General features: G+C 39.3%; 1 protein-coding gene across 1 annotated transcript in view; it reads left to right on the top strand.

Annotated features, from left to right (window-relative positions):
* The first annotated feature begins 402 nt into the window (after positions 1-402).
* Positions 403-26,108, top strand: part of ETNK1 (ethanolamine kinase 1) — a 60,818-nt gene continuing 35,112 nt past the window's right edge. Inside the window, exons 1-2 of the mRNA XM_064591499.1 lie at positions 403-820; positions 16,870-17,129. Of these exons, the coding sequence (XP_064447569.1) occupies positions 665-820; positions 16,870-17,129 (416 nt within the window). The 5' untranslated portion in view covers positions 403-664. The remainder of the gene's footprint in view (positions 821-16,869; positions 17,130-26,108) is intronic.

Here is a 26,108-nt window from a genome sequence, read left to right as displayed (position 1 = left end):
GTCAACAGTCCAGAGCAGCTCCGCGACCAGGGCGATCCAGTTAATCCCCCTTGCCCATACTCAGGCCAAATTCAGAGACTTTTCCGGGGGTTATTTCAGGGCATGCCCCTCGCTTCCCTGAAAAACTCAGCCATAACTCAAACCCAGCCCCCCAAACGCTCCTGATCAGCTGACTAAAGCTTCACAGCCTTTCGGGTCTTGTCAGAGATCAGGCTCACGCCTGAGGAGGAGCCTGCGTTTTCGGACTAGCAGCAAGCCGGGCCGAGGGTTTTATGACCGAAAAACCGAGCTCACAGCAACGGGCCCATTGTGCTTGAGGTTAGAAAGTCGTCTTCAGCCTCTGACGCAGACGGAGGCCCCGCCCTGCGCATGACGCCAGCGTCAGGCCAGTCCCGGCATGCTCCGCGGTCGCTGGCGGTGGAGCGCAGACGAGCGGAATTTTTCCTCTGAACATCCGCTGCTCAGTTCAGCTGCTGTCCAGACCCGGGTCGGCTAAAGTGCCGCGTCCAGCCATTCTCCTACCGCTCGCCCGTCAGTTTGAGCGCCCCTAGCCCTCCTGCGAGGGCGCCCCGGGACGGAAGGATCCACCAGCCTGTCGGCGCCCGCCGTTCTCGTGGTCGCCGTCGCCGTCGTCGTGGTGGTAGTCTCTGCCGTCGCCTGGGCCATGGCCAATTACATCCACGTTCCGCACGGCTCCCCGGAGGTGCCCAAGTTGGACGTCACGGTTCAGGATCAGGAGGAGCAGCGCTGCCGGGAGGGGGCCCTCAGCCTCCTGCAACACCTGCGGCCGCACTGGGACCCTCAGGAGGTGACCCTGCAGGTAACGCCCACATCTCAGCACGGGGTCTCTCACAGCTCAGACTGGGCCTTAAGGCGGGGGGGGGGAGGGGGGGGGAGGGGTGTTTCTCCCAACCTCTTCAGTTCCCTGATGATCGGGGAGAACCAACGGGAACGTCTTGTTCCTCAGTCCTTTGGGAAGTGACCGTGTGTTTCCTCCATAAAACCTACGAAGGTCACTCCCCCTTTCTTCACAATTGCTTATTGAGGTTGTCCTTAGGGCAAATTTTCTTTCTGGAAGCAGCTACGTAAGTGACGCACCCATTCACACCCGGAAAATTCCTGTTGATGGTTGCCCCTCCTCCCACTCCCCAGGCCCTTCTAACTGCAAAAGGAACCTTTTCCATTCCCCTTGCAAGGGGTCCTCTTCAGTCGTCCCTAGGTACCCTCTTTCCTTCCACAGATGATGCGGTGATTAATCCTTCTGATCTTTTCCTTTCCCTTCCCGCCCCTCCCCCTCCGCGGCGGTTTACTCCCATTGATGTCTCACCCTGCGTTTTATCTTCTCAAATCCTCGGATTGGCGAGTACTCGATTTCAAAGTAATAACCATGGTCATGCATTACTCGATTGGTTTCTTAGGTAGCACTACACATATTTTATTTGAATCGGTATTTCTGATTTTTTTAGTCGTATTAGTAAAATTAACCGTATTTGATGTTAGATCGATCAGTGTGCCATTGTATTCATAGAACAAAAATTGGGAGAAAAAAATCCTTAGGGATCTAGGTGTTTTCTAAAAACTTATTTCTAATAAGTTATGATTTAGTATGACATTTATTTTGAGTATTTTAACTTTTAGAGGTTCAGGATATACGACAGTGAACCTCCATTTTCCTTGCATACACAAAATAGTTAATAATTTTGAAGGCTGAGATATTGGGTTTGTTTCAAATCTGAGCAATAATGTAAGAAGTAGCTAAATTATCTGCTTTATTTTATTGACTAATTTATTCAGCAGTGTTATTGACTTAACAGTATCTCAGATTCTAAAGTAGTCACCTATACAAAGATGAATAAAACATGAATGGTGCTCTAGGGCTCAGAATAGTTCCTGACACTTGAGCTTCCGGAAGTGTTAGTTTCAGTTCTTGCTGCCTAGAAGAGTTTTGAGCATATTGAAAAGAGCCATATGTTTTGGGATAGAAAATTGTTAGACAAAAATTTTGGAATTTTAAGGGAGTGTTAGCTAACTAAACAGGACATAGTCAATCCAGAATGATTTTCATGTGTAATTTAAAAAAATTAGTATGCTAAGAAAGTTAAATTAATTGAAACTTCCAGAATCAAAACTTCCAAATTGAAACTGTGAACTTCTTTAGTTTATTATTCATTATCTCTTATTACAGAAGAGTTTTATATTTATTAAAATGATTTATATTCTGGTAGTCAATTATAAACTAAACAGGTATTAATTAAAGGCAGTGCTGCTTCCTGGGAAACTTTGGTATTGGCAGACTATGCTACTTTTTAAGTAGAGACTTTAAAATTTGAAGCTTTGAAAACTGGTGTTTCCACTGATGATGTATTTGTCTGTAGAACAGTAATAATAGCTATGCTTAGGTACCAATGTGCCAGGTTGTGAGTTAGGTCATGTATATATTTTATCATTTCATTCTACAAATAACTGTATTAGGTAGATACTTTTTTTTTTTTTAAGGCGAAACTCAGTGAAATAAAGCCAAGGTGTAGGTAAAAAAAAGGGACAAATGTGGTTACATCAAACTTTTTGATTGTCAGAAAGTACTTGGGATTGAATCTTACCTTTTATCTATGCAGCAACTTTTTTTTTATTATTATGTTATGTTAATCACCATGCATTACATCATTAGTTTTTGATGTAGTGTCCCATGATTCATTGTTTGCGTATAACACCCAGTGCTCCATTCAATACATGCCCTCTTTAATTACCCATCACCAGGCTAACCCATCCCCCCACCCTCTCCCCTCTAGAACCCTCAGTTTGTTTCTCAGAGTCCATAGTCTCTCATGGTTTGTCTCCCCCTCCGATTTGCCCCCCTTCATTCTTCCCCTCCTATGCAGCAACTTTTGACTTTAAGGCCTTTGGACTCCTAATCCAAACTAATTACTTATTTGTCAGCGAAGGTAAATACTACCACTTATTTTGCTGTAAGGATGATTATGAGTTAGAAATATAATCCTTCCCTGTGCAAACAATGCTTTTGATCCAGAAGCTGAGACAGCTGTTACTCTGAATTGGTGGTCATTCATTGGTGGTTTCTCACCTTGAGAAAATCTGACTCCCATATTCTGTCATTCCAAACTCTTCTTTATGATGCTTCATGGTTTCTTTAGTAAATCTCAATGGGAATATTTCTTTTGAGATTTGCTTTTATTTCCTTTGAAGTATAAAGAAAACAGTCATACTTAGCACTTCAGAAGGGGAAGTATGTATCATATATTCAACAGATTAATACTAGTATGTAGCCCATTTTTTTCAAAGAAATTTTTTTCTAAAATTTTTATGTAATTAAAATATGCTTCTAATATACCTTAGAAGCTTAGTCCAGTAATACTTATCCGGCTACTACGTCTGAGCTGAACTATTTGGAACATACTGGTAAATCCAGAAGCAAGCAAAAAAGACTTTGATGCAGTCAAAATGATACAGGGCCCAGTCTTTACTCAAAACTTATAGACACATGGAATGCTATATCTCTTTTTACATGGGATTTTAACAAGTTAATTTTTTGGTTTTCCTATTCACACAAGATTGAAAAAATAAAGTATAAAAGGGGTGGTAAGCTTTTTGGAGTGTACCCTACTTAGAGTAGGCAGAGTAGATCAGAAACAACTACTGTACCAGTCACAGTGCTTTTTATTTCATAATATTTTATTGAAATTCCAGTCTAATAGGGAAGATAAAACAATCACAACATAGTGTTTTTGGAATGAAAATTCATATTCATGTGCAAAGACTACAGAAGAACATTTAAAAAGCATACTGGTTTTCTTTCTGCTGTACTACAAGTTTGTCATGTTTTTGGATGCATAGTTTTGATATTTATTTTTTAAGCATACATATACTATCTTGGAAACCAGTATTTGTGTTTGGTTGTGTAGCTACATAGCAGTTTTCATATCCCCTTCCTTCTCTTTACGTAGCTATGTTGGAGATAGTCACTAAAATATCCTATTAAAAAACCTATAATCCCTCTTATTTTAATATTGATATTTGATATTTCATATTTGATAATATTTATTTTTTTAAAAAAGATTTCATTTATTTATTTGACAGAGAGCGAGCACACACACACACAAGCAGGGGGAGAGGGAGAAGTAGGCTCCCCGAGGAGCAGGGAGCCCAGTGCGGGGCTTCATCCCAGGACCCTGAGATCATGACCAGAGCCGAAGGCAGAGGTTCAACCAACTGAGCCACCCAGGCGCCCCTTTAATAATATTTTATTTTATTTTTTAACGATTTTATTTATTTGACAGAGAGAACACAGTGAGAGGGAACACAAGCAGGGGGAGTGGGAGAGGGAGAAGCAGGCTTCCCGCAGAGCAGGGAGCCCGATGTGGGGCTTGATCCCAGGTCCCCGGGATCATGACCTGAGCCGGAGGCAGACGCTTAATGACTCAGCCACCCAGGCGCTCCTATTGTTTTATTTTTATTTTTTAAGATTTTATTTATTTGTCAGAGAGCACATAAGCAGAGGGAGGAGCAGAGGGAGGTAGAAGGAGAAGCAGGCTACCGGCCGAGCAGGGAACCTGATGCGGGACTTGATCGCAGGACCCCGGGATCATGACCTGAGCCGAAGGCAGATGCTTAACCTACTGAGCCACCCAGGCGTCCCACCTTTAATAATATTTTAAATGAAGAATCAAAACCAAAATATATATAGTTCTATTAAACTATGTCTCCTTTAGTGTTCTAACTTAATAATCCCCCCCGTTTTTTTAAAGTATAGTGGACACAAATTTGTTACCTTAGTTTCAGGTGGGGTTTATTTATTTTTTTCTGTTTTTAAAAAGATGAGTTTGGGGGTGCCTGGGTGGCTCAGTAGGTTGAGCATCTGACTCTTAATTTCAGCTTGGGTCATGATTTCCGGCTCCAGGCTACACTTGGTGTGGAGTCTGCTTGAGATATTCTTTCTCCCTCTCCCTCTGCAGGCCCTCTCCCCCCCCCACCCCACCGGCTTGTGCCACAGTCTCTCAAATCAATAAATAAATCTTAAAAAAAAAACAGAGTTTGTTCTTTAAGTGATAGAAGTCTCTAAAAAGTCTTAGGTAGATTTAAGTAATGTATTAAGTGTGCCAGAAGGACATGATATTTATAGGAATCTTGAATCCTGTAGATAAATCTAAGAGGTCATAGTTTTTTATTCAACATAACTTTTAATATCAGCACTTAGGTCCAGTTTTCCATTTCTTATTCCTCCTCTTTTTGATTTCAGTGTTTTATAATAATAAAGTATTTGGTGGGTGGTAGGCCCTAAGACTTTGTTGAATATAGCTAAGAGAGATGTATGATGTTTGATAAACTCCTATCAGAGATGTATATATATACATATATATAAATATATATTTTTAAGTAGTCTCTATACCCAACGTGGGGCTTGAACTCATGACTTTGACAGCAAGAGTTGACACTCTACCAACAGCTAGGCTCCCCAAAGATGTAATAAGCTCCCATGTCTTTTATTAAGATGTGACTAAAAGGTGGCTCAGTTGTTAACCGTCTGCCTTCGGCTCAGGTCATGATCCCAGCGTCCTGGGATCAAGCCCAACATCGGGCTCCCTGCTCTGTGGGAAGCCTGCTTCTCCCTCTCCCACTCCTCTTGCTTGTGTTCCTGCTCTTGCTATCTCTCTCTCTGTTAAATAAATAAAATCTTCAAAAAAAAGATGTGACTAAGAAGTCAGAAGCCTCATATGCTAGTTCATTTTCAGGTATTGATGGCTGTGTGACTTGGACTAAACAAACAACTTGACCTCTCTTTGGGGCCTCAGCATAATGTGGTGGAAAGAGGATGGCTTTTGAATCCTGATACCAGCTATTTGTAATCTTTGGCAAGTTTTAAATCTCTGAAATGAGATTAGTATCTACTTTGGAAAATAGAAGACTAGCAGAAAATAATAGAATTTTACTACTCTAATATTACTCTCATATTGCTTTACTACTAATAGTAATTTTACTACCAGCACCAATTTTTACTACTTTACTACTAATAGTAGAATATCCTGAGAAATGAAATACATAAAAGTTATGCATAGTATATTTTAATACTACGTGCCTCCAACTCTTCCCCTTCCATCTCCCTCAGCAACCCCCCCATTTGTAAGTGGAATAATTTATCTGAAACAATTGTAATTTCCTAAAATTCAGTAATTCTGACATATATATGTGTGTGTGTGTGTATATATATATATTTTAAAAGATTTATTTATTTATTTTAGAGAGGGAGAGCAAGAGCGTGGGCAGGTGAGGAGGGGGCAGAGGAGAGGGAGAGAGAGAGAGAAGCCGACTCCCGATGAGCAAGGAGCCCAGTGCAGGGCTCAACGTCACACCCTGAGACCATGACCTGCGCCAAAATCAAGAGCATGATACTTAACCGACTGAGCCACCCCGGTGCCCCCTGGTATATATTTTTTATAGCAGGCATGATGCTAATTTTAAGCAGCATTCTTTGGTACGATTAACTGTAACAGAAGGTAGGCATGGGAAAATATAGGAGGGGAGGCTTCATTGAGGAGGGGATACCTGAACTGAGCTTTGAAGGAAAGATATGGTCAGATGGAATGGGGAAGCATTTCTGGGCATGAAAGCTACTTTCACAAAGCTATGCTATGAGGGAAAAGAAACACAGCTAGACCATGAGTATTTTGGGCAGAATGGAGTGTGAACAGAAGAGAAGTGGGACTGAGTTTTGAGAAAGGGAGTTGTTAGATGTGAAGGTTTTGTGCAGGAGGTGGTACTTTATTATCTAGGATATAATGGGAAGCCAGTTAATATTTTTAAGCAGGTGAGTTATATTGTGTATTATTTAGAGCGGTGGCAGGCTGTATTGAAGGCAGCAGTAGTTGAATGAGATGTTTTGAATTGGGGAATAGTGATCGCTTAGGACATTGGTTTTGAAACTGGTGGTTACCCCACACTAATTGGATGTTAAATCAGTGTACTGGGTTGAAACCACTACAGTTTAAAAAGATGAGTTAAAAGTGATAGGATAGATCAGAGAGGCTTGCAGATAATAAGGTAAGGACTGCTTGGTGAAGCTTGTTTTAGTTTCATATGAAAGTATGTACTAAATTAGATGATAAATGTGTATTTTTGTCTGAGTATCACATAAAAAATGTTTGAGAAAGACTTAACCTAGGAGAGACTGTTAATGTTAGTTCACACAAGAGGTGCTGTCACCCAAATTAGGACAGTGGCCTGGGAGATGAAAATAAAGCACGGATTTGACATTTCAGAAAATAAATATGCAGGAGTTAATGGCTTGCAGGTGAGGGAAAAGAGAAGTTTAAGGGTTTTGTTTTTTTTTTTTCCTGTGGGTGACAAAGATGGGGAAGTAATGGTAGACCTATATTTAAGGAATCAGGTTATTTCTCATGATTTTGTCTTCTCAGGAGTTGCTCTTTGATATAACAGATGGGCCATAAATACATTTTTATCACCCTTTTAAAAATCGTGAGATACAACAAAGAAACAGGAAAATGCATGAAACATAAATTTTTTTGTAGAACAAATACTGTGTAACCCAAACCCTGGGAAAGAAAATATCAGCAACCCAGAATATCACCGTTTTTCCTTCCTGGTCCTAATCTCTCCCTCCCTCTAGTGGTTGTCACAATAGCAGTTTTTTTTTTGTTTTTTTTTTAAACAGACTATTTTGAATTAGTCATTTTTTTGCAAGTCTGTTATGAGAAAATAATATATTAAGTGTATGAATTTCCTTTTACAAGGGACATGAACATGAAATAATGTAGTTTTACTAAAAAGATATATCGATATTGAAACTTTGACTAGGAAGAAAAACCATTTACTATCCATATTTTATTTAAAAAATCAACTATCTTTTATTCTACTTCTTTCATACATATCATACCATATGTACAATTTTGTATTCCTTTTTTTCATGCTGCCTTTCTTTCACTTTCCCATGTTGGTATGTTATTGACTTTAATGTTTGATAGCTATAAACATAGTATTTGGTCATGTTAAACATCGTATGAGCTAATTATTAAAATGAAGTTTAAAAAATTCTGAAGAGTATAAAGTAGAAAATTAGAAAGGTTCATATGCTATCTAAGCCTGTTGACTTTGTTTAAAAAACATAAATAACATATGCTCTTAATAAAATACTTAAAACAGATACAAGGCTGTAAGATGAAAAGTAAAAAGTTTAACTCCCTCAACTTCCAAGTCATTCATTCTCCCCACAGTAATTAGGTGAGTGGTTTTTGAACTTCTTTTTTTTTTTTAAAGATTTTATTTATTTATCTGAGACAGAGAGAATGAGAGAGAGAGAGAGCACATGGGGTGGGGGTCAGAGGGAGAAGCAGGCTCCCTGCCGAGCAGGGAGCCCGATGCGGGACTCGATCCAGGGACTCCAGGTTCATGACCTGAGCCGAAAGCAGTCGCTTAACCAACTGAGCCACCCAGGCGCCCCAGTTGTTGAACTTCTAAAAAATTAGCAGATTATGGATTTGTTAGGGCACATATCTACCTTTGTTAATAAATATCAGTAAATAGGGTGCCTGGGTGGCTCAGTTGGTTAAGCGACTGCCTTCAGCTCAGGTTATGATCCTGGGGTCCTGGGATCGAGTCCCACATTGGGTTCCCCCTGCTCTGTGGGGAGCTTACTTCTCCCTCTGCCTCTGCCTGCCACTCCCCCTGCTGTGCTCTCTCTCTCTGTCAAATAAATAAAATCTTAAAAAAATAAGTATCAGTAAATATAAATATATTCCTTTTGTATACACAACAATGCATTTTGTATGTTGCATTTTAAAATAATAGATCTTAGACATCCTTCTGTGTCATAAGTATATGTAGTCTGCCCCATATTTTTTTTTTTAAGATTTTATTTATTTGGAGAGAGAGAGAGAGAGCATGAATGGGGAGGAGGGGCAGAGGGAGAGGGAGAAGCAGACTCCCCACTGAGTAGGAAGCCCCACGTGGGGCTCCATCCCAGGACCCTGAGAACATGACCTGAGCTGAAGGCGGACGCTTAACCGACTGAGCCACCCAGGCACCCCTACCCACATATTTTTTTAGCATTTATTTATTTGAGAGAGAGAGCGAGCGTGCGTGTGCAGCATATGCATGCTTGCACAAGTGGGGGAGGGCAGAGGGAGAGGGAGAATCTCAAGTAGACTCCCTGCTGGGCATGGAGCCTGATGTGGGGCTCGACCTCACGACCCTGAGATCATGACCTGAGTGGAAACCAAGAGTTGGAGGCTCAACTGCCTGAGCTGGGTGCCCCGCCCATATTTTTTAAGCAACATTGTTTTTATTTTTATTTATTTTATTTTTATTTTTTGCATATTAAAAACAGTATTGTGTGAACTGCTTTTATGTGTATATTTTGGATAACTTTTCTAAATATGTTCTCAGAGTAAATTTTTTTTTTAAATTTATTTAAGTAATCTCTACACCTGATGTGGGGCTTGAACTCACAGTCCTGAGATCAAGAGTCACATGCTCCTCTGACTGAACCTTCCAGGCACCCCTAAACCTTATTAGTGGAATTAAAAGGTTAAAAACTGTGTGCCAGTTAGGGTTGTTCAGAGAAACAGAACTTCATAAAAATGCTGTCTGGGCTTTATTTCAAAGAATTGGCTCATACCAATTGTTGAGGCTAAGTCTGAATTGTAGGGCAGGATAATAGTAGAAACTTAGGCTGGAGTTGATGCTGTAGTCTTTTTTTTTTTTAATATTTTATTTATTTATTTGACAGAGAGAGAGAGTGAGAGCACAAGCTGGGAGATGGAGGGAGAGGGAGAAGCAGGCTCCCTGCTCAGCCTCAGAACATGGGACTCCATCTCAGGACCCTGGGATCATGACCTGAGCTGAAGGCAGCCGCTTCACCAACTGAGCCACTCAGGCGCCCCAATGCTGTAGTCTTTTTTGTTGTTGTTGTTTTTTGAAGATTTATTTATTTGAGAGAGAGAGAGTGCTCATGTGTGCGTACAAGTTAGGGGAGGGGCAGATGGAGAGAATCTTCAAGCAGACTCCCTGCTGAGTGTAGAGTCCCAATGCGAGGCTCAACCTCATCACCCATGAGACTGTGACCTGAGCTAAAACCAAGAGTCAGATGCTTAATCGACTGAACCACCCAGACGCCCGATGCTGTAGTCTTAAGGCAGAATTTCTTCAGGGACACTTAAAACTTGTTTTACTTTTACATTCCTTAAAGATTGGATGAGGCCCACCCATGTAACTGATTGTAGATGTTAAGTGCTTCTACAAAATACTTCACAGCTGCATCTAAATTAGTGTTTGATTGAGTAACTGGGTATTATAGCCGATCCAAGTTGACACATCAGGCTGTTTCTCACTTTAATATTGCTAAATTGTCATGAAAGTTGTGTTAATATATACTCCTCAACACAGTGTTGGAGAGTACATTTTCCTTATACCTGTCCAATCCCTGATACCAAATTTAAACATTTCTGCCAGTGGGATACATGAAAATGGTATTGTTTATTATATTCCTTTTAATTTTGTTATTTTGGAAGATGATGGAATCCAGTGGTTTCTTCTACAAAATAGTTAACTGATACGTATTAATTTCCACCTTTCTAGGCTTTTTAGTTTGTTTAGTAATCATCTTAATTGAAGCTTGTCTTTACTATTTTATTGGCCAGAGAGAGTTTATTCATTTAAATTCAGTAATTATCATCCTAGACCATAAATACATGTCAAAACAGGTTCCCTGCTTGGTATCTTAAGTCATCCTTAGGACTAAAGAAATTTCATAGTGGCTAAATAAATTTTAATATTTTTATCATCTCAGGGTTTGTAGTTGCAGGACAGTGCCACGTACTGAAAGAAGGTATTGGATTAATGTTTTGGGGGGGGGCGCTTTAGCTTCTAAGGTGTCATTAAAGCTGTAAACTCTTTTTGCCCACCAGGTATTCTGTATTGCTGTAAATAGCATCTGTGGCAGGTTTGGGCAATTCTGTAAGTTCCTTATTGATATGGTCAATAAGTCCACACTGAAGGGTAAATTTATGTGTCTTCTGTTTTACAATAGTACATAAGGGAGGCAATTCCTATAAAACATAATCTGTTCAGTAGTACATTCTGGCAGAGGAGACAAAACCACCTCATATAATATCTGTTCCAGCACTCTAATTTGCATCCAAACTTTCCCATCAACAGTAGCCTCCCCATATCTCCAGTTTTAACTGTTGCTCCTTTTAGAGTCTCTGACATAGGTGTTAGATTCAATGCATCGGGCTTCCATATCAAGAAATCTCAAAAAAGTTTCTTCTCTCCAACTCTAGGCCATTTTACCCACGTATTTGCATTGGTCTTGGGTCCCTGGCTCCTGAGGGTCAAGATCCTACCTTCAGTCATTTTTCATCTTGATTAATTCCCACATTGGTGGCACATTCTTAATATCATCTTTGTATTCTCTTCATGTTCTGGTTTTTTAAGGTCTCCCAAACTAGAGTAAATAGAGTGGATTTGTTAGGGGCCCTTCAATGCTGGGAGACTGGTGGCAGTTCCTGTCAGTCAGTCTCTGATAAATCTCTGATAATAATGTTAAAAACTTTTGCTTCAGCCTCATCAATATCTGTTTTATTTATCTGCTTTTTCAGTAACCACTAAAAACTTCCATTCAATTGGGGCAAGTAGATTTGCCATCTCCTTTATCTTTTCCACTTGCTAGTGAACCATTCTAATTTTCTTGGTATTATTCCTAAGACTCATGATGGTGAGCTTGAGACAGCAAATCTGATCCAATATTCTGAATAGTTTCTTGTGTTGGTAATAGTAAAGTTACAGGGGGGACTCATGTAGTAGGAGTAATCTTTATCACACAGTATTCACCATGACCTGGGGCTGGGACATATTAAATGGTTGAATTATCTTGGTCACTATAAAGCAAGTCTAGTGTGGCCTGCATGTATAGCATATCAGCTACTTCACTTTGCATGCAAAGGACAGGACAGTTCCCCTCCTCAGGATAAACAAACTTTCTAGCCACTTTCATTCATTGTACCAGGCTAACACTCTTGTTTGGGTTAGTCACTGCCATTAAGGACTGTCAGTAGTGAGCTGTGGGTCCTGCATTAATGCAAACATGTCATGATCTTCAAACCATAGACTGCTTCTTAACCATTCTTATGGGCCATATTAATACAGGTTTTTTAGGGAGCTAGCTTGAGCCACTAAATGAGACAACTTTTACGCTATATCCCCTGGTTTTAGTAGTTTCCTGATTTTTTTTTTTTTCTCCTTGCCACCTGAATCATTTTGGTAAGCAGCTGTAAATCTACTGTTCAGCATGATTTTTCTCTTTTGTGTTGGTTTTGAGGTTAGCAGCTTGATAATGCATTGGATCAGTTGGAATCTGGGTCTGTGTAACATCACAGTTCACCCTAAAAGTGTCTTTAGCTTTCTGTTCTAGGTACTATGCTAACAATAGCCAGGAATTGTGCATTTAGCCAGTTTCTCATTTTGCATTTTATTGTGGATTCAGTGACTAAACTCCTGGGATTAGATCTGTCATTGCTAGGTTTCATTTACTTTTACAAACTCCTGTAACAGATGGCAACATGCCTGCTGTTTAATACTCCAGGTAATTTGGTAGATACCTAGCATTAGGGTTTTATCATCCTCTAACCCCTTCTTTATTTTTTTCCCCAAATAATGCTTTAGCAATATTACAGTGAGTCTAGGATCATGCTAGTGAACTTGAGGGTGGGTCTGATAACAGATTAAGAGTCATGATACCACTTTTTTAACCTGTTCTGCCATTGTGTAACTTTGGATAAGGAAGGGAACTTATCTAGGCCATAGTGTTCTCATTCTACAAATTGATCATTTCCAGGGTATTTTACAATCAGTCTGTGCATAAGCAAACATTTATTGGATATGTCTATGTTCTAGGCTGTTGTTTCTCAACCCTTTTAATAATTACTCTCTAAACAGAAAGCTTAAATTAATTAAAAATTTTATTGATTTTTACCTAACAGAAATTATGTACCAAAGAATAGGATTTTGTACGGTTGAGTTTTGATGGTCCACAAACTATTGTAATACCTAAGATTTTTTTTTGCTCCTTTGGTGGTGATATCTGTATGCATGTAATGCATGTAATAGGCTAAGAAATTTCATTTCATTTCATATATATATATGTATCTTTTGACTTAGGATGTTGTTACATCCTAATATCCATTGTAAGTCAAAATATCCTAAATCGAAAATGCATTTTACACATATAACCTACTGCACATCATTAGCTTAGTCTAGCCTATCTTAAGTATGCCAAGACCACTGATACTTGCTTACAGTTGGGCAAAATCATCTAACACAAAGCGTATTTTATAATAAAGTGTTGAATATTTTACATAATTTATTGAATATTGTACTGTAAGTGAAAAACAGAATGGTTGTATGGGTACAGAGTGGTTCTAAGTGTATCGGTTGTTTACTCTCATGATGGTATGGTTTGCTTGAGAGCTGCAGCTGTTGCTGCCTATCATCAAGAGAGAGGATCATACTGCATAGTGCCAGCCCTAAATTCATACTCAAAGTATGGTTTCTACTGAATATGTATCGCTTTTACACCATTGGAAAGTTGGAAAATTGTAAGTCAGACCATCGTAAGCTGGGGACCATCTTTATATCTTTATTTATATCTGTATCTCCTCAAAATACTAAGGTAGAAGGCGCCTGCCTGGGTGGCTCATTCGGTTAAGTGTCTGCCTTTGACTCAGGTCATGATCCCAGGGTTCTGGGATTGAGTCCCAAATCAGGCTCCCCGCTTGGTGGGGAGTCTGCTTCTCCCTCTGTCCCTCCCCCCACTCATGTGCATGTGTGCGTGCACGCTCGCTCTCTCAGAAATAAAATCTTTAAAAAAAATTAAAAAAAAATACTAAGGTAGAAATTAGAAGGACCTGTATATTTCTTTTCAGTTTTTTTTTTTTTTTAAGATTTTATTTATTTGACGGAGAGAGACATAGCGAGAGAGGGAACACAAGCAGGGGGAGTGGGAGAGGAAGAAGCAGGCTTCCTGTGGAGCAGGGAGCCCAATGCGGGGCTCCATCCCAGGACCCTGGGATCATGACCTGAGCCAAAGGCAGATACTTAATGACTGAGCCACCCAGGCGCCCCTCTTTTCAGTTTGAAAAACCATAAAGCTTTGGGGAATTTTCTCTAAGATTACCATGAGTTGAAGGTAATGAGAAGATTCCATGAAAGTACATTCTTCCTGATCTGAATATTACATTAACTCTTTTTAATAAAAATCTATTTTTTATTATAAGCACACATCATCAAGCATAGAACCTGATGAATTGCTATGGGTGTTGGTATGTGATATAGTTTTATAGTTCTTGGTATAGGATTATAAGCACACATCATCAAGCATAGAACCTGATGAATTGCTATGGGTGTTGGTATGTGATATAGTTTTATAGTTCTTGGTATAGGATTCTGACTTTGTTCTTTAAAATTGCCTTGACTGTTCTTGACTTTTTAAATTGTCATATAAATTGCAGACTTAGCTTTTCAATTTTTACAGAAGAAACTGGGTGAGAGTTTCATACTTTGTGGAATCTATAGATATTTGAGAAGTAAAATCATATAATAATATTGTCTTAAAATCCATAAACAAGGTATATCCCATTTATTTAGTCCTTTTATTTCTCTCAAACTTTTTTTTTAAAGTAAACTCTTCCCCCAATGGGGGGGCTTGAACTCATGGCCCCAAGATCAAGAGTTGCATGCCCTGGGATGCCTGGGTGGCTCAGTTGGTTAAGTGTCTGCCTTAGGCTCAGTTTATGATCCCAGGGGCCTGGGATCAAGTCCCGCATTGGGCTCCCTGCTCAGCGGGGAGTCTGCTTCTCCCTCTCCTGCTCCCCCTGCTTGTGCTCTCTGTCTCTCTCTCTCTGACAAATAAATAAATAAAATCTTAAAAAAAAAAAAAAAAGTTGCATGCCCTACAGGCTGAGCCAGCCAGGTAACCCTTCTCTTAAACTTTTGAAGTTTTCAGTGTGTGATCTTGCATGTTTCATTTGATTTTTTTCCCCCCTAGGAATTTGATTTTTTTTGATATTATTATAAAAGGTATCACTTAAAAAAAATGGATTGTTGGTATACAGAAATTCAATTGATCTATATTGAATTTTTCAAACATTAATTCTAATGTTTAATGTGTATGCTTTTTGCTTTTCTATCTGCAAATAATGATAGTTTTGTTTTTCCCTTTCCTATTCTTTTATTTATTATTATTATTTTTTTTAATTTTAATTTTTATTATTTTTGCCTTCCTGCACTGGCCAGGACGTCCAGCACAATGTTGAAATAGGTGATAGTGGGCACCCTTATCTTGTTCCCAATCTCAGGGAGAACACTTTCAATAGTTTATTATGAGGTATGATGTTATGTGTAGGTTTTCTTTGTTTTTTTAAATTTTTTTAATTGTTTGACAGAGAGAGCACAAGCAGGGGGAACGGCAGGCAGTCGGAGAGGGAGAAGCAGGCTTCCCACCAAGTAGGGAGCCTGATGCGGGGCTCGATCCCAGGACCCTGGGATCATGACCTGGGCCGAAGGCAGACGCTTAACTGAGCCACCCAGGTGCCCCATAGGTTTTCTTTGGATACTCTGTCAGATTAAGGAAGGTTCTGCTTTTAAACTTACGTATGTATGTATTTTCAAGTGATCTTTACACCCAGTGTAGGGCTCGAACTCACAACCCTGAGATGAAGAGTCGCACGCTCTATGGACTGAGCCAGCTAGGGGCTCCAAGGAAGTTTTCATTTTATTCTTAGTTTGCAGATGTTTTCATCATACATGAGTATTAAATTTTATCATGTGCTTTTTTTTTTTTTTAAGATTTTGTTTATTTATTTGACAGAGACACAGTGAGAGAGAGGTAACACAAGCAGGGGGAGTGGGAGAGGGAGAAGCAGGGTTCCCGCTGAGCAGAGAGCCCGATGTGGGGCTCGATCCCAGGACTCTGGGACCATGACCTGAGCTGAAGGCAGATGCTTAACGACTGAGCCACTCAGGCACCCCAAAAGTTGCAAATTTTGAGTGGATTTGAACTAATACTGCTAATCATCTGTTTGCTTTTTAAATGTACCATTTGTGCTCAGATATAAAAAAGAACTTGAAATTCTTGACTTAAGCTCTTGAAAAGTCCCAAAAGTCCCTTTTAGAAAATATTGTAGAAATCTCTACTTAACCTCTCACTTCCTCTAATTAAGGTTGTGCTTTTTTTAGCCATAGCATTCAAGTTTGAATTCTAACCTGAATGCTTTAAACAATTTCTAATGCATGTTGTGTTAAGAAACCTTTAAAATTAACATTTAAAATTAATTTTTATAAGTTGGATATTTACCATAATGTGTAACTTATGGTAGCCTTATATTTGTATATTACACTTGGGAACATTATTAAAGACCTTTTATATGTTATATGTCATTGCTGGAGGAGGGCACTGTTTCTGTCTTCAGAGACAGTTTATTAGACATAGGAGAGATTGTGTGTGTGTATACACACACATTTGCAATGATTGCAGGACAAGCATACTTTGAGATATAATAGGTATCAAACATTGTGTGGAATTACTGGAGATTGAATAACACTTCTGGATCAAGAAAGACATAATGTTATAGGAATTATAGCATTCCTTTTTGTTTAAGTCTGGAATTAAAATTATAGACATGTTAGGCAAAATTGTATTTAAAAGTTTTTTTATGTTAAAAAGTAGATATTTTCTTTTAATTAGTATTTAATTATTTTAAGCTGTCTGCTGTTTATTCGTTAAATGTATGTAATCGCTTTTTTCCCTCATTTTTTCTTTCCTTTTTTTTTTTTTTTTTTTGGCAGCTTTTCACAGATGGAATCACAAATAAACTTATTGGCTGTTATGTGAGTAATACAATGGAGGATGTAGTCCTGGTGCGAATTTATGGCAATAAGACTGAGTTGTTAGTTGATCGAGATGAGGAAGTGAAGAGTTTCCGAGTGTTGCAGGCTCATGGCTGTGCACCGCAACTCTACTGTACCTTCAATAATGGACTGTGCTATGAATTTATACAGGGAGAAGCATTGGATCCAAAGCATGTCTGCAACCCTGCTATTTTCAGGTACATTTCTTTTTTTAATAATTTTTCTTTTTGAAAAATAAGAGTATTAAGTGCGCTAAGGAAATTATTTTTTAAAACTGCCTTTTCTTTCTTTGAGCAACTATTTGGTTACCTTAGAAACTTTATTTAGTTAGGGTTCTGTTTTGTTTTTGCTGAAGAAAAAAATCCTTTCTGTCTGCCGTCTCATTGTTGACTCTGCAAAAAAAAGGACTATGAGATGTGGTTTTGGATTAGTCTGCTGCAGAGTATCAAAGCTTCACTTTAATTATTTATTTATTTTACTTTATTTTATTTTTTAAAATTTAAATTCAATTAATTAACATATAGTGTATTATTAGTTTCAGAGGTAGAGGTCAGTGATGCATCAGTTGTATATAACACCCAGTACTCATTACATCATATGCCCTCCTAACGCCCATCACCCAGTGACCCCATCCCCTACCCGCCTCCCCTCCAGCAACCCTGTTTGTTTCCTGTTATTAAGTTGTCTCTTGTGGTTTGTCTCCCTCTCTGATTTCGTCTTGTTTTATTTTTCCCTCCCTTCCCCTATGCTCCTCTGTTTTGTTTCTTAAATTCCACATATGAATGAGATCATATGATAATTGTCTTTCTCTGATTGGCTTTTTTTGCTTAGCATAATACCCTTTAGTTCCATCCACGTCGTTAGAAATGGCAAGATTTCATTTTTTTTTAAAGATTTTTAATTTATTTATTTGACAGAGAGAGAACACAAGCAGGGGGAGAGGCAGAGGGAGAAGCAGGCTCCCCACTGAGCAAGGAGCCTGACACGGGGCTCAATCCCAGGACCCTGATGAGATCATGACCTGAGCCAAAGGCAGTTGCTCAACCCACTGAGTCGCCCAGGCGTCCTTTATTTATTTATTTTTGATGGCTGAGTAATATTCTATTGTGTGTGTGTGTGTGTGTGTGTGTGTGTGTGTGTGTGTATATATATATATACACACACCACATCTTCTTTATCCATTCATCTGTCGATGGACATCTTGGCTCTTTCCATAGCTTGGCTATTGTGGACATTGCCACTATAAACATTGGAGTGCAGAGATCCCTTCGGATCTCTACATTTGTATCTTTGGGATAAATACCAAGTAGTGCAATTGCTAGGATGTAGGGTAGCTCTATTTTTACCTTTTTGAGAAACCTCAATACTGTTTTCCAGAGTGGCTGCACCAATTTGATTCCCACCAGCAGTGTAAGAGAGTTCCTCTTTCTCTGCATCCTCGCCAACATTTGTTGTTTCCTGACTTGTTAATTTTAGCCATTCTGACTGGTGTGAAGTGGTCCCCTTAATTTTTTTAAAGTAGTGCTTGGATTACAGCATTTTACATTTTTTTTTTTAAAGATTTTATTTATTTATTTGACAGAGAGAGAGAGCGAGAGCAGGAACATAAGCAGGGAGAGAGTGGGAGAAGCAGGCTTCCCGCCGAGCAGGGAGCCCGATGCGGGTCTCAGTCCCAGGACCCTGGGATCATGACCTGAGCTGAAGGCAGAGGCTTAACCGACTGAGCCACCCAGGGGCCCCAAAGCATTATACATTTCTTATCACTAACTTTTGTAATTCAGTTGCTCATATTTTCAGAGTTTTTGCTTACTAAGATTCTTTTTTTTTTAAGATTTTATTTATTTGACAGAGCTCACAAGCAGGGGCACAGTAGGCAGAGGAAGAGGAAGAAGCAGGCTCCTGGCTGAGCAGGGAGCCCGATGCGGGCCTTGATCCCAGGACCTGGGATCATGACCTGAGCCAAAGGCAGACGCTTAACGACTGAGCACCCAGGCGCCCCTCTTTTTTAATTCTGTTAACACTGTTACTTTTTAAACTTTTTATTTAATTCGCTGTATTATGTTACTTTTTAACTTTAATTCAGTATGTTTTCTGTAAGAGTAATTTCTTGCATATGCTAGATCATTTTTCCAAAATTACTGTCTTTTACAGTTCTTTTTCTGCTCTTAAAAACTAGCGAATGAGCTTGATTTGAAAAATGCAAATTCATTCATAGTTTAAAACAGAAGTTCTCAAACATTTTGTTCTCAGGACCCCTTTAGAACTCTTAAAGGTTACTGAGGACCTAAAGAGTTTTTGTGAGTTATAGCTATCAATATTTACCATGTCAGAAATTAAAACAACTTTTTTTGAATACAAGAATATCAGGCACACATTGTTAGCTCTCAGGGTGATAATGTTATCACACCACTTCATGTAGCTTCTTGAAAACTACACCGTGTACTCATGAGAGAATGAGAGTGAAAAAGGGAAATATCATCTTATGAGAGTAGTTTTTAACTTCATAAACCTGAAAGGGTTTGAGTCTCTAGGGATCCTGGATCATATATATTTTTTTAGATTTTATTTATTTACTTGAGAGAGAGAGAGCGAGTATGTGAGTGTGAGTGCGAGCATGAGCAGGGGGAGGGGCAGAGGGCTAGGAAGAGAGAAGCAGACTTCCCACTGAGCAGGGAGCCTGATGCAGGGGTCCATCCCAGGCTCCCAGGATCCCAGGGAGCCGAAGGCAGTTGCTTAACAGACTGAGCCACCCAGGACCCAGGTCCCCCTTCTTTTTTCTTTTTTTCTTTTTTTTAAATTTTATTTATTTATTGGAGAGAGAGCCTGGACCATATTTTAAGAGTTGCTTCATTAACACTGGTGAGAATGGAATGGCCTAGTATTTACCTATTTTAAACTGGTTTCAAATAATATTTAAAAATATTTTGGCATAGAAATCTATCTACTTAAACCCCAGTTTTTAACCAGATAGTCTTTTCCCTTATGTGAGTGTACAGTTTAGAATGTATTGAAGGATGCTAATTAACAGATAATACGTTTTTTCTTTTGTGTCACATTTTTTGTGGTCTTTAGGTTTGTGTGTGTGTGTATCAGATTTATTTATAAATCCTCAATCTTTTTTTTTTTAAATAATTTTATTTATTTGAGAGAGAGAGTGAGAGAGAGAGCCCGTGAGCAGGGGCAGAGGGAGAGGGAACAGCAGACTCCCCTGCTGAGCAGGGAGCCCCACATGGGGCCCGATCCCAGGATCCTGGGATCATAACCTTAGTGGAAGGCAGATACTTAACTGACTGATACACCCAGGTGTCCCTGTAAATCCTGTCTTGTTCACCATGTTTGAGATACATCTATATAACAGGATTAAAAGGGATTAGATGCATAAATTAGGCCAAAGGAAAAGCTGGAGTTAGATTCAGATACAAAAAGTATATTCCATAAGGTTCTTAGAGAAGGGCCATATGAGCTTCCTAGTATAACTAAAGCAGGGAGAAAAATATCAGTTTTAAGAGTCAGTGTCCAAAGGATTTAAGAAGAAAGTTGCCTAAGGGTAATACCACTTTTACTGGTGTAGCAGTCTTAACTGCCTTTGTAAAACACATACTTTTATGCATTTGACGTTGATATTCCTAAACTGTCTTTAACACACCGAATTTAAACTTTCAGTTGAACAATTGGCAGTGGTTATTGCTGGTCAGAAGTTCATATTCAGATTTCTCCCTTCTATTTACTCTATAGTCTCATGATGGAAACTGAATGCCTAGAGGGCAGTTTTTTTTCCTCTTTGATTGTGAAAAGTTATGGAATCTAAAACCATGTGAAATTCTATATATGGCATTATATCTCTGTCGCTCAGGATACACCGTGGAAACCAGACTGCTTCAGATTTATGGGCTGTGTGAATTTGGCCATAGTACTTAAACATTTTGTGCCTGAGTTTCCTTATCTAAAAAATGAGAATAATAGTACCTACTTCTAGGGTTGTTGTAAGGATTAGAGTTGTTAGTATACGTAAAAAGTTTAGAACAGTGCCTGGCATATGTTAAACACTATGTAACTGTTAGGTTTTATAATTATTATAATTTTTTTTTTTTCCTCAAGACTTCTCACATTTTATCTGATTTAGGCAGATCTTCTGATAACTTGGACATTAATTAAAGTATTACAGTGTTTAGGCAAACTATGGATATTACAAATTAGTTGACTTTATTATGCCTTTATTTTATTATTTATTTAAAGATTTTATTTTTTTGAGCCAGCAAGGGAGAGAGTGCGTGTGAGCATGAGCATGGGGAGAGGGAGAAGCAAACTCCCTACTGAGCAGGGAGTTTGATGTGGGATTCCATCCCAGGAACCTGGGATCATGACCTGAGCCGAAGGCAGACGCTTACCCCACTGAGCCACCCAGGCATCCGTTATTGTGCTTTTAGAAACATATTTTCTGAATTCTAAAATTCATAGATTTTTTTGCTCTCATGTACTATTTATTATAACATGTAGTGTAGTATTCCTTAAAGTGTACGCAAGCAGCATGTAGATGTGGCATAGCAAGTAATTATTGCCACCACTAAACCCTCCTTGTTTGTGACAGACAAAACTAACCAGTCTTGGAGCTCTTTACTTCTGAACATAGATGAGATTTCAGAGTCTTTCTCAACTAAGTGATTTTAGGTAATTACTACCCAGGAGTAGTCCCTTGTTTTGGTTTTTATTTTAACTTCCTCTAAGAGACCATTTTATATTAAAAAGTCAAGATTTTAGGGGCGCCTGGGTGGCTCAGTTGGTTAAGCATCCAGCTCTTGGTTTCAGCTCAGGTCATGATCTCATGGGTTGTGGGATCGAGCCCTGCATTGGGCTCCACATCAGTGGGGAGTCTGCTTGAAGACTTTCTCCCTCTGCCCTCCCCCTAGCTCGCATGCTTGTTCTCTCTCAAATAAATAAGTCTTAAAAAAAAAAGTTGGGGCGCCTGGGTGGCTCAGTTAAGTGGCTGCCTCCAGCTCAGGTCATGATGCCAGGGTCCTGGGATCAAGCCTGGCATCAGGCTCCCTGCTCAGCGGGAAGTCTGCTTCTCCCTCTCCCCCTGGCTTGTGCTCTATATCGCTCGCTCCCTCTCAAATACATAAAATCTTGAAAAAAAAAAGTTGCATACTTTTATAAAAAAAAATTTAAAAAGTCAAGACTTTATTTTTAGTTGATACTAAAAAAGGTAGTAATGGGTAAGTTACTATTAATTAGAGAAATGATGTATTAAAGTGATGATGGTGGCTAATACTGATACAGTACTTAATATGAGCTGGACACTCTTTTAAACACCTTGTGTGTGTGTGTGTGTTTTAAAGATTTATTTATTTTAGGGGTGCTTGGGTGGCTCAGTTGTTAAGCGTCTGCCTTCAGCTTGGGTCATGATCTCAGGGTCCGGGGATTAAGCCCTGCGTCGGGGCTCCCTGCTCAGTGGGAGGCCTGCTTCTCCCTCTCCCACTCCCCCTGCTTGTGTTCCTTTTCTCGCTGTCTCTCTGTCAAATAAATAAATAAATAATTTTAAAAAAAAGATTTATTTTAGAGAGAGAGATTGGAGGGGGAGGGGCAGAGAGAGAGGGAGAGAGAGAATCCCAAGTAGACTCTCCACTGAGCACGGAGCCTGAAGCGAGGCTCCATCTCACAACCCTGAGATGTGACCTGAGCCAAAACCAAGAGTCAGACACTCAACCAGGACTGAGCCACCCAGGCATCCCTATATATTTTTAAATTTTTTATTTATTTTTTTAAAGATTTTATTTATTTGACAGAGAGAGACACAGTGAGAGAGGGAACACAAGCAGGGGGAGTGGGAGTGGGAGAGGGAGAAGCAGGCTTCTCGCGGAGCAGGGAGCCCGATGCGGGGCTCGATCCCAGGACCCTTGGATCATGACCTGAGTCGAAGGCAGACGCTTAACAACTGAGCCACCCAGGCGCCCCAAGTATTTTTTTTTATTAAGTAAGCTATGCCCAGTATGGGGCTTGAACTCATGACCCTGATATCAAGAGTTGCATGCTCCACCGACTGAGCCAGCCAGGCCCCCCAAAACACCTTATGTGTATTAATAAATTCAATTCACAATAATCCCAGGAAATAGTTAATATTAAGATCCCATTTTAATACATGAGAAAAGTAAGGTGCAAAGATTTTAAGTAATTAAGTAATTTGTGTAAGGTCATTCACATGGCTAGTAAAAGTATATCCCAAAAGATACTAATGAGTAACTTAATCTTTTGACTTACTGAGAAATGATCATAAAAATATAAAGGAAAATAGTAAGGCCTTTGTTACATCACATTAAAAAAAAACATGAAAATTTGTAGAGTTGAAGTGAAAAGACTCAAGAAGAAAAGCAGACTTCCCCCATTTATTGATTTGGGATCATTTTATATAATTAAATAATTGTCATTAAGTTTTCTATAGAATTTCTGTTTTAAAAGGAAAGCTTTGCATAATTGATTTTTTTTTAAAAGATTTTGTTTATTTATTTGACAGAGAGAGACACAGTGAGGGAAGGAACACAAGCAGGGGGAGTGGGAAAGGGAGAAGAAGGCTTCCCGAGGAGCAGGGAGCCTGATGTGGGGCTCGATCCCAGGACCCTGGGATCATGACCTGAGCCGAAGGCAGACGCTTAGCGACTGAGCCACCCAGGCGCCCCTGCATAATTGATTTTAAGTAATCTTAAGTAGAAAGAGAATAATTGTAGACTATAGTCTTTTTTGACTTTTTTTTTTTAAGATCTGTTTATTTAAGAGAGCGAGTGAGAGAGTGTGAAATGGGGAAGGGAAAGGGAGAGGGAAAGATAGAATCTCAAGCAGACTTGCCGTTGGCCATGGAGCCCCACACAGGCTTGATTTCACAGCCCTGAGATCATAACCTGAGCTGAAATCAAGAGTCAGATGCTTAACCGAATGAGCCACCCAGGCGCCTATTCAATTAATTATTCAATTACAGTTTTTGATCAAGAACACTGAAGTTTGCCAAAACTCGGGGTGCCTGAGTGGCTCAGTGGTTAAGCGTCTGCCTTCGGCTCGGTCATGATCCCAGAGTCCTGGGATCGAGCCCCGCATCGGGCTCCCTGCTCAGGGGACAGCCTGCTTCTCCCTCTTCCACTCCCCCTGCTTGTGTTCCCTCTCTCGCTGTGTCTCTCTCTGTCAAATAAATAAAGTCTTTAAAAAAAAAAATTCACAGGTGTTTAGGAATTTTCTCATCAGGTGTTTCTCTGAAACTTGCCTTTTGCTAGGAATCCTGCCTGCAGTTTAATTAAAAACCACCCAGCAACAGACATAATAGGAGGAAATGCAGTTTAAAATTAATTATTGCACATTTATCAAAAAGCATAAGTAGAAAACACTGACTTCCAGTGCTAGAATGTATTGTAGTGGAACTGGTACATTGTGAGTTACAAGTAATACTGGTAATGTTCTCTTGGAAATTAATAGGACAATATATAATAATTCATAAAAGAAAGTTATATGTTTATGTCATGACAGCTCTTATATTCAGATATAACCAAGGCACATCAGCACGAATACTATGCTACTATTGAAATGATAATTTTGAATACTGTCTAAAATATGCAGAATGGCTGATGCAGGGTTAAGAGGGAAAAAAATCAGCTTAGTAGCTGAACTGTGGCTGCAATTACACAATAATTGGCTTATCTGAAAATCCAAAGGGAGTATGTAAAAATGAAATAAACTATTGGAGTGGTAGGCTTAGGGATTATTTTTCAATTAAAAAATTCCTATTACTATAATGCTCTTAAATTTTTTTTAAAGATTTTATTTATTTGAGAGAGAGCACAAGTGGTGGGGGGAGAGCAGGGAGTCCGGCATGGGGCTTGATCCCAGGATCCTGGGTTCGTGACCTGAGCCGAAGGCAGTCGCTTAACCAACTGAACCACCCAGGCGCCCCTTGCTCTTAATTTTTTAAAAGCTTCCAAGAGTGGGGACAATTAGTATTAGTGGATATTTAAAAATTTTCTGAAGCCTTGAAATTTTCAAATGTTTTGCTTTACTGAGAATGGGATTTTAAGGTAGCATTTGCCTTGATGTTAGTGCAGTGAAGCCTTACTATTTTTTGGGTTGGGGGGGCAATTTTTTTTTAAAATTTAAATTCAGTTAATTAACATATAATATATTATTGATTTCAGAGGTAGAGGTCAGTGATTCAGTCAGTCTTATATAATACCCAGTGCTCATTACATCACGTGCCCTCCTTAATGCCCATCACCCAGTGACCCCATCTCTTCACCCTCTCCCCTCCAGCAACCCTCAGTTTGTTTTCTATGATTAAGAGTCTCTTATGGTTTGTCTCCCTCTCTGATTTCATCTTGTTTTATTTTTTCTGCTCTTCCCCTATGCTCCTCTCTTTTGCTTTTTAAATTCCACATATGAGTGAGATCATATGATAATTGTCTTTCTCTGATTGACTTATTTCACTTAGCATAATACCTTCCAGTTCCATTCACGTTGTTGTAAATGGCAAGATTTTTTTTGATGGTTGGGTAATATTCCATTGTATATATATGCCGCATCTTCTTTATCCATTCATCTGTCGATGGACATCTGGGCTCTTTCCATAGTTTGGCTATTGTGGACTTTGCTGCTATAAACATTGGGTTGCAGGTGCCCCTTTGGATCACTACATTTGTATCTTTGGAATAAATATCCAATAGTGCAATTGCTGGGTCATAGGGTAGCTCTATTTTTACCTTTTTGAGGAACCTCCATACTATTTTCCAGAGTGGCTGCACCAGTTTGCATTCCCACCATCAGTGTATGAGGTTCCCCTTTGTTCACATCTTTGCCAACATCTGTCGTTTCCTGAGTGGTTAATTTTAGCCATTCTGACTGGTGTGAGGTGGTATCTCATTGTGGTTTTGATTTCTATTTCCCTGATGCCAAGTGATGTGGAGCATTTTTTCATGTGTCTGTTGGCCATTTGTAGGTCTTCTTTGGAGAAATGTCTGTTCATGTCTTCTGCCCATTTCTTGATAGGGTTATTTGTTCTTTGGGTGTTGAGTTTGATAAGTTCTTTATAGATTTTGGATACTAGCCCTTTATCTGATAAGACATTTGCAGATACCTTCTCCCATTCTGTCTGTTGTCTGTTTTGTTGACTGTTTCCTTCGCTGTGCAAAAGCTTTTTTTTTTTTGTA

The sequence above is a fragment of the Mirounga angustirostris genome, unplaced genomic scaffold, assembly GCF_029215605.1.
Source record: "Mirounga angustirostris isolate CCGP_5_RB_7025 unplaced genomic scaffold, mMirAng1.0.hap1 SCAF_5, whole genome shotgun sequence".
NCBI lineage: Eukaryota > Metazoa > Chordata > Mammalia > Carnivora > Phocidae > Mirounga > Mirounga angustirostris.
Note: the sequence above shows the minus strand (reverse complement) of the source record. Positions and strands in the feature narration are given on the sequence as shown.